Below are 12,482 nucleotides of genomic sequence, written 5' to 3' on the forward strand. Positions count from 1 at the left end.
CTCTCGGGGAGGCCTGGTCCTCCGGCCTCAGGCTGAGTAGCAAGGGCATATCCTCTCAGTTTACAGCTCACTTCCCTAGACTTGTTACATCCACCTTCATAGAAATTCTTCGAGGAAAGCGAAACAGGGATCATAGCCCCTGTTTTACAGATGAGGAGACTGAGGCTCAGAGAGATTAAAAGAGTTCCACAAGGTCTTACTGTTAATCAGTTGGGGAAGTGGGTGAGACCCCAAGTGTGTCTGAATTCCCCTACGTGGCTTCACAGAGCGGGGACAGGGAAGCCCGCCCTCTTCTGCCCTGTCCTGCTCGCCTCCATCAGGGCCAAGAGAGGCTGGGAGCCCTGGGCCACAGCTAGGCTCCCCATGAGCTGCGGCACATGGCTGGCCCCTGCTCCCCGGGCCCTCCCTCACTCGGTTAAGGGTGAGGGCACTGGAGCTCGCCTGCCTGGGCTGACCCCACTCTGCCACCTACTAGCTGTGGCCAAGGTCCTTGACGTTCTGGGCCTCCAGTTCTCCGGTGGCAGAGGAGGAGTCACAAGTGAAGCAAGGAGATTGGAAGGTTGGGGTGAGGTGACCTGTGCTGGTAGAGCATGGTCCATAGCAGGTGCAGATTTCTCAGACCGACTTTGTTCTTGCTGACACGTTTCCTGATGACCCGAGGTAAGGGCACAAACCAGAAGGCGGCCCAGGGGGCCTGACTGAGGATCTGGGGGTGGACTGGGGAGTGGCAGGCCTGCCATTCTCGCAGATCTGTAGCTCAGGTGGCCTGGCTCCCAGCAGCTTCAGACTTGTGCAACGTGGAGACGATGCCACAGTCCGGACCCAAGGCCTCGGCTGGCCTCGCACGGTCTGCAGCCCATGGCAGAGACAAGTGCGTGTGGCTTTTTGCTTCTGGCCCTTCCTTCCCCTAATGCCTCCGTCCTGTCTTAGGGGAGGGCTCCCTGGGAGAGTGGAGTTCAGCAGAGCTGAGATTTCTCTCATCTGTGGCCAGGGGGGACTAGAATTCCTGCCCCAGTGTTTATTCCAATTATTTTTTTTATCCATTACAAAAAATAACAGCACATAGAGACTTTATTTTTGTCTAAAAAGGACAACCAAAATAAAACAAGTAACCCCTCCCCAAAATGTTCTTTAAAACCAACCCTTGGAGTTTCATCACATTTTTTTTTAATGTGATTGTATTTCTTTCTAAGTGTTTGTTCTTATTTTTTTTCTCCTCATCTCCGATTGCAAGGGAAACGGAGACTCTTCCTTGTTGCCAAACTAAATCAGTGTGTTTCTTGCTTTTTTTGTTTTGTTTTGTTTTACTTTTTTTATGTTTATTTTATTTTTTTTTTTGAGAGAGAGAGAGAGAGACAGAACATGAGTGGGGGAGGGGCAGAGAGAGAGAGGGAGATATAGAATCTGAAACAGGCTCCAGGCTCTGAGCTGTCAGCACAGAGCCCGACGCGGGGCTCGAACTCACAAACCGCGAGATCACGACCTGAGCCGAAGCCGGACGTTTAACCGACTGAGCCACCCAGGAGCCCCCTACTTTTTTTTTTTTTTTTTTTTGAAGCAGGAAATGCACAGACACAGACGTTCTGCTTCCTAGGAGAGCAAACACAGAAGGGATGTTCAGCAGCTTCTTTAGTTTGCGTGCCGTAAAGGGCGTAAGATGTCACAGCTGAGGAGGGATATACGTGGCTTTTGAAAGCCTCCCGTGTCAGTGGTGCCTAGTAGGTAGGCAAGCACATCCATTCACACACCTGACCCTAAGCGACCTGGAAGACGGGACACCTTGGTCCATCTCCCAGTACCATTCTGTCTCCATGCACCTAAAAGCTGTGGCTGGGAACGTGGAGGAGAAGCCATGTGATCTTTCAGAATCGAAGGAAGACAGTGCTCAGAGGTTCCTTCTAGATGGCCTAGCCCAACTCCCTAGTTTCACAGAAGAGGTCTAGAAAGAGGAAGCACCTTGCCCCTGCGTCAGGGTGGAACCTGGGACTTCAGGGCATGACCTCTTCCGGCTCTGAGACTTCCCCCAGACCTGCTCTGTTGTCTAGGACTCGACCTCGTGTGGACCAGCTCGGCACTGGCACTTTTCGTAACTATTTACTGAGGCGGGATATGTACTTTGGCAGGCACTGTGGACGCAGCTGTGAACCAAACAGACAGAATGACTGGGGAAGGAATCGATCCAGCAATAAGATCATTTCCGAGGGTTCTAAGCGCTTTCGTGAAAATAAAACAGGGCACTGGGTCAAGACAGGCACGGACATGGGCTACTAGGGCGGTCAGGTTCACGGAGACAGGAAGTAGAACAGTGGTTACGAGGGACGGGGGAGGGGATGGACGGTCAGTGTTGGATGGGTGCAGAGTTTCATTTTGGGCTGAGGCAAAATAATAGAGACGGATGGGAGTGACGATTGCACAACAGTGTGAAGGTACGAATGCCATCGAAGTATCCACTTAAGATGGTTACAACGGTCAATCTTATGTGACATATATTTTATGACAACTTAAAGAGGAAATGAAAGAAAAACGTTAATTGCTAGAGGTTGGCCAGGGAAGGAGCCTCGGAGGAGAGGACGTTGGAACGGAGACCTGAGGCGGAAGGAAGAAGAGGCACTTACATGAAGACCTCAGGGCAGGAGGTCCCCGGTGCCGGGCAATATGGCGGATACCGGGGGTGGGGCTGAGAGATGGCCCTACAGTCCAGGGCTACGGTCCCATGGAGCTTTCTTCAGCGATGAGCATGTTCTATAAACCCTTGCTGTCCAAAATGGCCACACGTGGCCACCGGCACTTGGAATGTGGCTACTGCAACATGAATTTTGGAGAACTGAAATAGACATTTAAATAGTCACGTATGGCCGGCGGCTATAGGGTTGGCCAGCAGGGAATGGCTCTGGGGAGTCTCAAGCCGGTTACGGAAGCAGACACTGTCTCGAGTAGCTTAAATACGGGGTGAAGGATGACGGAGCCTTGAGATCTAGGGAGGGAGAAACGAATTCTAACTGTAAAAATCAGGGAGATGGGGCCTTGAAATGAAGCTGGGTTTTGGTGACAAGGATGGGCTGGGGCTTTTCAGGCTCAGCCAGTGACAGGGCGGTCAGGCAGAAGGGGCGGAGTGAAGCAATGTGAGGGGGCAGAAGATGTGGCCTTCTGGAGACCTGGAACATGCTGAGCATCAGCCAAGTGGCAGACCCGTTGCTCAACCCGTTTATGTACGGTCTATCTTTTTATCCCCTCAACATCCAGGAGGATGACACGCTGTCATCCCCATTGTACAGAAGGGGAAGCTGAGGCTCTGAGGTGCCACAAGGATTTGCACCCAAATCTGTCTCATTCCAAGGCTTGTGCTCCCGGGTTCCTCACTCTGAGCCTCTCCACTACTTCCGGGGGCCTGAGTCGGTTAAGTCCTGGTGAACGGCAGGGTGGAGGGGAGGTCAGGATGAGGAAGGCCTTCCGTCTGCCACCCACCAGCTGTGTAAACCCAGGCAGGACCATTCACTCGTTCAGGCTCTCTTGCCTCACGTGTGAAAGGGACATAATAATAGGATAGACATTTTGGCCGTAGATCTATATATATCCCTCCCTGAAAAATCTCGTCTTTGCACAATGATGCTCTCAAAATAACAGGGCTTATGGGAAAACTGGAGTGAGGGACAGGCAAAACCCAAACCTTGCCATTTTTAGCTGAGGGCTGACAGAAGCTATCACAATCCTATTTAAAATGCTAGCACAATTTTTAAAAAGACATCGAATCCATTGCAGAGCGACGCCTCAGTAAATGCTAGAAGAGCCACGTAGCCTGATGTGGGAGGGAGGAGGGAAGGGGGGAGTCTGCCGAGTTAGGGAGGGGAGAATTGGAATTGTCGCTTCGGAGGCAGAGACGGTGGCCAGAGGAAGAACGTTGGCCGGTAGGCGCTGCGTACCCTACCGTGTTTCTTGCAGCCGCGCTCCGCTGTGTTTGCGTGTGCTGTATGCACCTGCCGTTTGACGTGCCGGGAAAACCGTAGATCGACCGATGTGACTTCAGCGTCACAGCTTCTCGCCCGGCCCGAGCTGGAAGCACAGAAGCGCGTGTGGTAGCGGGCAGGGCACGCTGAACCTCACCCGTAGGGCAGTGAAGACGAAGTGAGGTCGCGAAGGCAAATCACGTGTCACGGTGTCTGTGTGCACAGTTGGAGCTCAATAAATGTTTGCTGGTAATGGTAGAAACAATAATAGGTGTCACTTCTCCGCGCATCCCCTCTAGCGCTTCCAAGATGTGAGGGGTGTCTGTCCAGGTCTGCTGGGCGCCCCCTCCTTCACGCATGGGAAATCCAGAAGTTTCGCGGCGCAGAGAGCATCGCATCTTGGACTCGATGCTGCCCCGGGCCCAAACGGAGGGTCCGTTGTCACGTGACCCGTAAACCGTGGCGGACTCCGAACTGTTTTCAGATCTTTGAAAAAAACTTTTCTCTGCCTTTTCCCCAGGCCAAGAATTCACCACAACAAGCCGGAAGAGCTTCAAGCCAACGGGCTTCCAAAACGCGCTCTCTGGAACCTACGGGGCCGTCGTGTTCTCAGCCTCGGGAGCCGATCTGACCGGGGCCCATCTCTTCTGTCTTCTGGCGTGCGACCGTGATTCGTGCTGTGATGGCTTCATCCTTGCGCAGGTCCAAGGAGGTAACTAATGTGGCAGTGAGGACGGGGGCCCTCCGGTGCCAGGACCCGGGGTCTGACAGGAATACGCAGGGTCGCGGAAGCCAGGATATACCACGTGGAGACGGCGTGGGGAGTCACAGCACGAGGTGACCGCTTAGCTTAGGCAGACCCGCGGGCTTCAGTAGAGGTGGTTTTGATTCGAGGAATAATTGTAAGCCTTTGAAAGTATTTTTTTTAAATTAAAAACGATGTTTTTTTGAGAGAGAGTGTGAGTGGGGGAGGGGCAGAGAGAGAGAGAGAGAGAGAGAGAGAGGGAGACACTCTGAATCCAAAGCAGGCTCCAGGCTCCGAGCTGTCAGCACAGAGCCCGATGCGGGGCTCGAACCCATGAACTGTGAGATCGTGACCTGAGTTGAAGTCAGACGCTTCACAAACTGAGCCACCCAGGTGCCCCGCTAATGACAATGTGAAGGAAAGGAATGCCATGATCAGATACGAATTTTGACACTTTGTCTTGAGAAGGTGATAGATGGGGAGTTGGAGTAGATGTGGAGTTCGGTGAGGAGTTACACCCTGCCGTCCAGGTGAGAGGGGGTAGCTTGGGCTGAGGGGACAGCAGTGGAGATGAAGAAAAGGGGACAGATTCAAGGTATCAATAGCAGGCAAACCGACAGGACTTTGGACATGAGTATTGAGGACCATTCTTGGCTCTCCAACTTGTTCGCCTAGATAGCTTGCTTGTGTAGTGAATGATGGGAGATGTTGGGTTTGGTAACGGGAGACAGAGATTTGGGAAGGTCATGAACCCATTTACGCTGTGCTAGGTTTGAAACGCCTTTAAGACAGTCACAAGGTGGGACTGAGCTTTTGGGGACGAAGATCCAAAACTCAGAGGGGGAGTCAGGGCGGGAGACGGAAAGGCGTGCGTCCCCGGTGTCGAGGAGGTATCGGAACCGTGGGTATGGGTGGGATTTCCTTGGAGGCGGGCCCGGGGTGAGAAGATCAAGGGTGATGGGGGCCGATCCCTGGTGAACACCTACATGATGGGGAGAACCTTCGAAGAAGACGGAGAACTAGCGGCCAGACGGCAGGGAAGAGACCCGGGAGGGTGGTGCCTCACGGAAGCCGTGGTGCAGAGGGGTGACCCGTGGAGGAGTTTTGTCAACAGACTTGAATGCTGCCCGGGGTTCAAACAGGGTGTTTGCTGAAAACGCTGAGGTTAGCTCCCTGCGGTCTGCGGGGGCCGAACGAGAAAGTGTCACAGTGGTAGGGCAGGAGCCTGGACTGGACCAAGTTAGATTCTAAAATTCCTTTTAGGCCTGATGCTCTGTGATTACGTGACGTGCATTCGTGTTCGTGTTTAGGTAAGCAGAAGTATATGCAGAGACAGAGAGATTAAACCCACACAGACACGTGTAAGCATGGACGTGTGTGTCAGCGCGTGTATGTGGGAAACACTGCGGTTCAAATCAAGGATGCCTTCTGCCTTCTTTTCCGAGGATACCACAATTTCCCCAGATGCTCCATTACTCACCCACCCATATGGTTTTTCAAGTCGGAAGGTTCGTTTCGCTTTCCTTAGAATCCTATATGGAAGAATTATTGTGTTCCATGGAACAGTGAGCCCACAAAATCCTTTTTTCCATGACATCTCTGGCTAGCAGCTCGCTTGCTTTTTCCTCCAAGCGTAACCTGTGATCCGTGATTTATGCCCAGCTGACCGACCACCTCACAGCGCCGCGAGTTAAGCTCTCCTCGAGACACACATAAAACATCAAGGCAGATGTTTTCCCCAGTCTTGCCCGACGGGCAGATTTGGAGCTTTAAATTATGAAAGCGCTGGCTGGGTCTGCCGATGGCCAGGAACAGAATCCTGCTACCGCGGTCTGGAAAGTCATTTAACTTTCTGGTGGATTCCCCCCTTCCCCCTGCCTCAGTGGCTTTGTTTCCACTGACTAGTAAGGACAATTCGTGAGGCTTCTGTACCTACATGTCAGTGGGGGCTTCTTGGAAGCGGGGCTCAGAGGGCCTCGTGCGGCTCATGGTACACGGGCGTGTACCCGAAGCGGGCAGTGTGTGACCAGCAAAGGGACTTCCAGTCTCTAGCTGGCACCCATGTCTCAGACACACGGAGATCTCGTTGACACTTTAGCACTAAAGGACAAAGCTGCGTGGGTTTCGCTTTCCAAGGTCTGGAGCAGAAGGAAAAATCTACCCGCCTCTTGTTTAATCCCATGAGTCTGCGTCTTGGCTTGTTGAGAGGACGGCCCTAGTGCTCAGACTTCCTCTGGGCCCTCAGCGGGCTCCTCCCGGCCCCCACTGAGGTCCCAGGCCCTCGCTGGCTATTCCCCAGTAGCTAGCAAAACCAGTCCCCTTTCCCATGCCTCTGCTTCCTCATCTGTGGAATGAACTGGACTAACGAGGCGAGGGATTCTAGAATCCATCCGTGCACCAGAATCACCTGTGGTGTTGTTTACAAATGCTAATTCCCAAATGTCACCACCTCCCACCCCTCCAAGACCTACAACCTACCTACCCACCGACAGAGTCAGAAACCCTGTGGTTGGTGCTGAGGAACGAGCATTTTCAGAACTCTCCCTGTGCTGTCGATCGGATCGGTCGAAGCCCCCTGGTTTGAGAACCACCAGTCAGAGGGCCTCGAAGGTGGTGTTTTACACAGAGGGGCTCCTGCTGTTCTTGCTGCTGCTGATTTTTTGGCAACTGCAGGTTAAAAGTGGCCAGTGGTGGGGGGCGGGGAGGACAGGACATCAAATTCATAAGGCAGGCGTCTGAGGCATCTACTCTGGGGAAATTTGGTGACAGATGAGTTAGAAATGCTATCTGGCTTTGGGTAGAAATGAGGATAAGGAGGGGAATGGCATTATGGAATGCGTATTTCCTTTTTTTTTTTCAGGAGAATCTTAACAACTATACTACCTAATGGGATTATTTATCAAAATGATATATAGGGGCACCTGGGTGTCTCCGTTAAGTGTCTCTTGAATTCGGCTCTGGTCACGATCTCACGGTTCATGGGACTGAGCCCCACGTCTGGCTCTGCACTGACAGCACAGAGCCTGCTTGGGATTCTCTCTCTGTCTCTCTCTTTCTCTTTCTCTGCTCCTCTCCTGCTCATGTGCTCACTCTCTCCCTCAAAATAAATAAATAGACATTAAAAAAATAAAACTTCGGATATTTATATATTCAAGACAAAATGGTCTGGTGCCTCCCCTAGTTAGAGATATCTCCCTGTACGTCCCGGACACGCGGGCACACAGCCTGTGCTTGAATGCCTCCGGAGACGAGGAGCTCGCTTCCTAATAGGGAAGTTTGTGCTGTTGGTGCAGGGCTCTTGGTTTTTCATAGTTCCTTAGTTTGAATCTGAGTCCCTTCAAGGTTGATGCGTGTGTGTGCATGTGTGTATGTGAGGGGTGGCGGGGGGCTGCTGTTTATTTGCTCCAGGTCTGAAAAAAGCTCTGCATGCGGTGGGGGTAGAGGAGGAGGACAGAGGATTCTGGCACCGAGACCCCCAGTGGTGTTGAGGTGTCGTCACTGCTGCCGACCCACGAAGAAGGCCTCTGACGCACAAGGAAAGTTCGGCAGTCGCACTGGTGGCTCTTCCTTGGGGAATTTGCCCCTGTGGCAACTGCAGGCCTATCAGGGAAAAGTAACCCAGTTGAAGACCAGGCTCCTGAGTTCCAGGGTCCCTCTGTGCTCCCGAGGAATTGTTACCTGTCCCCATCCTCCAAGCCTCTCGGGGCACAGACGTGAGTCCCTGGGGGCGGGGGCCCTTCCTGTCTCTATCACGTCAGCCTCTCTTCCCTCTCGTGACTCTGCAGGCCCCCTCATCTGCGGGTTGCTGAGCTCCCCCGACGTCCTGCTTTGCAACGTCAAAGACTGGAGGGACCCCACGGAAGCCCGGGCTAATGCCACGTGTCCTGGTGTGACATACGACCAGGGGAGCCGCCCGGCGGCACTGCGGCTGGGAGGCCAGGAGTTCGAGAGTAAGTCTCCGCCTTTGGCTTACGTTCCTTCAGAAGGAATTTTCCTCAGCAGCCAGGTCCGCCGCCCCTCCCCTGAGAGCCCTCCTTGTACCCTCAGAAATTTCTCCTTCTGAAAAGAAACTGGACCAAAGATGCTGCATAAAACTCGCAGACCCCAGGGTGGCTGGAGGGGGGTGCTGGCTCCGCCGGGAGGCTACCCTGTTGCAGGTGGTCCCGGTACCAGCCACAGTGCCCATTCTAATTACAGGGGTGCAAGAGACTGTGCCCCCTCCCCCCCCCCCCACATGGGCTCCATTGACAGAAATCACCATCCGGCCCGTGCCTTCCTCTTCTTTCTTTCAGAAGCTCTTCCAACCTTTCCCACAAGCCTAGAAGCCTTAGATCTAGAAGTCGCTCTGAGATCATTTGCCCGCCCCCTTATCTCACAGGGATAGGCATTAGCGAGGCGGCCAGTCAGATCTCCTCTCTGCCCGCCCCAGCCCTGCCCTCTCGGCAGGTGTCCCTCAGGGAAGAGTCCTGAGCTGGAGACTGACCACAGCAGCAAGACTCAGTGCGGTCAGGACCGGCGGGCTCAGCATCACCAGAAGCTCCTTAGAAACACAACTTCTCAGGTCCCGCCCTGGACCCCCAGGGTGGCCCCAGGAGTCTGTTCTAACCAGCTGTCTAGGATCATGCTATGCCTGCTGAGTTTGAGAAGCGGGAGAAGCACTGATGAGGTGGCCTGGGAGCTTCCTTCCGACCCGAACAGTCGGAGTTTATAGTGAGAACAGGGCCCAGGGATCCCTCGCTCCCGGTTCCTCTGTGAGGTTGGTGGCAGCCTGGCTCCCTCTCTGTTTTCCTGCCAGCACGTGGTCCCAGCCCACCCTCTGCGACGGGAGGGGTGAAAGCCGCGCGGGTGTCGGCTGGACAGGACGGGGAAGGGGCTGCGGGGAGGTCAGAGAGCCCTTGGAGATTCCTGTCTCTGCAGGACGTGGCGGCCACCGTCTCCTGCCTCCAGGGGAAGCCTGCAGGACCTGTTGCTCAGTGGACGGCAGCTCTTGGGGTTCTAGTGGCAGACAGCTTGCCACCTCCTCCAGCAGCCCTCCCTGACTACCCTGTAGAGTTTGTTGCTTCCTCCGCCGCAGAGCATGACACACAGTTTACGAATCCCTCTGTCGGGCAGTGCGGGGGGCCGTGTGGGGGGCAGTGCCCTGCAGGTGTGCCTCTGCCTGTCCACGGGTCTCACTTGCCAGCCGGGAGTGTGCCTGTGGTGGTGAATCCCAGCTTGGGACCCCGCGTGTGTGACCTGGGGCCGGTCAGTAAAGGTCTTCAGGCCCGATGGCTTGTCTACAAAATGGGGTGAGGACAGGACCCGTCTCCCCGGGCTGCGGTGATGGTGGAAAGGAAGATATTGGCGGTAATCACAGACGCGTCTCCCGTCGTGCGTGCGATGAGCCAGCCCCTGCTCTAAGGCCCCGGCCGCTGCTAAGGCACGTACCCCCCCACACGGTGCTTGTGGGGAGGCACTGTTACCAAGGCTCCCCGTTTTACAGCTGAAGAAACTGAGGCACACAGAAAGCGAAGTCTTCTTAAGGGCTCAGGACTTCCAAGTAGAAGGGCGGGGACCCGACACGGGGTGATGTGGTTCTAAAGCTGATGGGCTTGCCCACTTCTCTGTAGTGGATGCTTCGGATAATACACCTGTTTGAGGACTTTGTAGGGTGTCTGACACTTAGTACTGATATTAGATACTATTATTATCATTCTTAAAGTTGTCACTGCGTTTTGCTATTTTAAAGACCTGGGCCGTGTCTTACTAATTTCTGGATCCACAGCATCAAGCATAAAACCTGGCGTAGAGAATACACATAACACCTGTGGAGTGACTATTTACCAAAGCCTGAACAAAAAATATTGCCTGATTAGGTGGGATTCCATGAGGCTTAGTTTTTTGGGGGGTAAATAAAGTCAAGTAACTTATTTATATGATAGACAGTGAACATATGGTACCCATTATTCTGAGAGGTAGCCCAGGGTGAAAACAAGCATTTGAAGAGAGACGTATGATATGTTTATGGGCAGTAACTCCAGAGGGAATTGCTTACCATGGAGCATGTGCTTGGTGTGTGCCCAAGAAATAAAGAATGTGTCCTTGTCTGGCCTCCCTGAGAAGGAGTGATTACCAAATGACTTTTGAAGTTTCGGGTTCTTTCAGTGCTCTGTGTGTCTGTGTGTATTTTGAGGTGTGGACAAAGGTTTCTTTTTGGTTTAATATTTTTCATGGTTTTTTTTTTTGAAAGAGAGAGAGCTTGAGTGGGGGAGGGGCAGACAGAGGGAAAGAGAGGATCTGACGTGGGCTCCAAACTAACAGTAATGAGGGGCTCGAACTCACGAGCTGTGAGATCATGACCTGAGCCGAAGTCGGACGCTCAACCGACTGAGCCACCCAGGCGCCCCTGATGTAGGCAAAGTTTTTCTTTTTTTTTTTTTAAGTTTATTTATTTATTTTAAGAGGGAGAGACAGAGAGAAAGAGAGAACACCAGCAAGGGATGGACAGAGAGAGGGAGAGGAAGAGGGAGAGAGAGAATCCTAACCAGGCTCTGCACAGTCAGTGCGGAGCCGGATGCGGGGCTTGAACCCAGGAACCACAAGACCATGACCTGAGCCAAAGTCGGACGCTTAACCGACTGAGCCACCCAGGCACCCGTGGTGTGGGCTAAGTTTTACGAAGGGTGTGCTTGGATGGGGATTTCAGGCACCCTGAGGTATATTCATGATGTTCCAAATTAAGAGTTGCCTTATTGCACAGACGGATCAGGAGGCCCTCTCCAACTGGGAACAACAGGGCACAAATCTTCCTGTCGTGGTAATTGGTCACTCTAAGTACAATTAATCCCTGGGAAAAGAAATGAGATTTAAGTTCTTACTAAGATGTGAATAGCTGATAGATTCCCTTTTCTAAGAACAGATATTGATACAAGGAAAGAGGAGTGAGGATTCCATGGATCCAGACGGCAGCAGGGGAGGCCACAGAAAGGATCGAAAGCACATGGGAAGGAGCTGGGGACAATCAAGACGAGCTCTGCCCCTCTCAGCCCCTGCCTTCCCATTTAGCCATTGGTTAGATGGTCTTGGCAATACACACTCTGGAATTAGACCCCGGATTCAAATCCCAGTGTGGCTGCCTATGCTCATTGTATGACCTTTCTGGGCCTTGGCTTTCCCGGTTATAAAGTGCAGATAATGATGACTTTGGGCCCTTAGGGGGGTTGGAAGGATTAAGGGAGGAGTGTGCGATGAGGCCCTGGAGTGATGCTCGCAGCGAGGTGGGCACTCAGTAGATACTAGAGATTATGGAGCAGTGGCCTGCCCTGAAAATACTGGACACGAGTTCTGCTTTTCTCCTCCAGCTCCGCGGCCTCGCTCGAATACACATTAACCTCTCCTAGCCTCAGTGTCTCCATCTGTAAAATGGGGGTATGCTTTTTTGTATGTTACGGAGTGAAGTGCTCATATTCCCTCTAGGCCATAGTTGAAGGCATTGCTTTCTGAACCTCAAGTCGCGGGTCCCCTGACGGCACATCCCGCAGAGGCACCCTGTGGGACTTCTGGTCTGGACGTCCGCTTTCATCCGTCAGCTTGCGGGTCCTTCGAGGGGGCTGGTTCAACAGCTGGCCTGGTTAATGGAGAATCAGCCTTGACGTGTATAAGCGAATCGATTGCCATTTGTGGGAAATTGTAACCCAGCGGAATACACTGAATCAAACGGGAAGCACGTCAGAATCCGTGTTGCGTTTTGCAAAACGCTTTCACACCGAGCTGCTCACTGATGCTTTTGACACTTGGGGGAGGCAGCTGGTCGC

At 53.1% G+C, this 12,482-nt stretch overlaps 1 protein-coding gene across 2 annotated transcripts in view; it reads left to right on the forward strand.

The window, feature by feature from the left end:
• The window catches only part of TG (thyroglobulin), a 254,995-nt gene that overhangs the window by 67,663 nt on the left and 174,850 nt on the right, over positions 1-12,482 (forward strand). For both annotated transcript variants that reach the window (XM_078441635.2, XM_078441636.2), the window contains exons 26-27: positions 4,465-4,656; positions 8,475-8,639. In XM_078441635.2, the coding sequence (XP_078297761.2) occupies positions 4,465-4,656; positions 8,475-8,639 (357 nt within the window). The remainder of the gene's footprint in view (positions 1-4,464; positions 4,657-8,474; positions 8,640-12,482) is intronic.

This window comes from Panthera onca, chromosome F2 (assembly GCF_046562875.1).
Source record: "Panthera onca isolate mPanOnc1 chromosome F2, mPanOnc1 haplotype 2, whole genome shotgun sequence".
Classification (NCBI taxonomy): Eukaryota; Metazoa; Chordata; class Mammalia; order Carnivora; family Felidae; genus Panthera; species Panthera onca.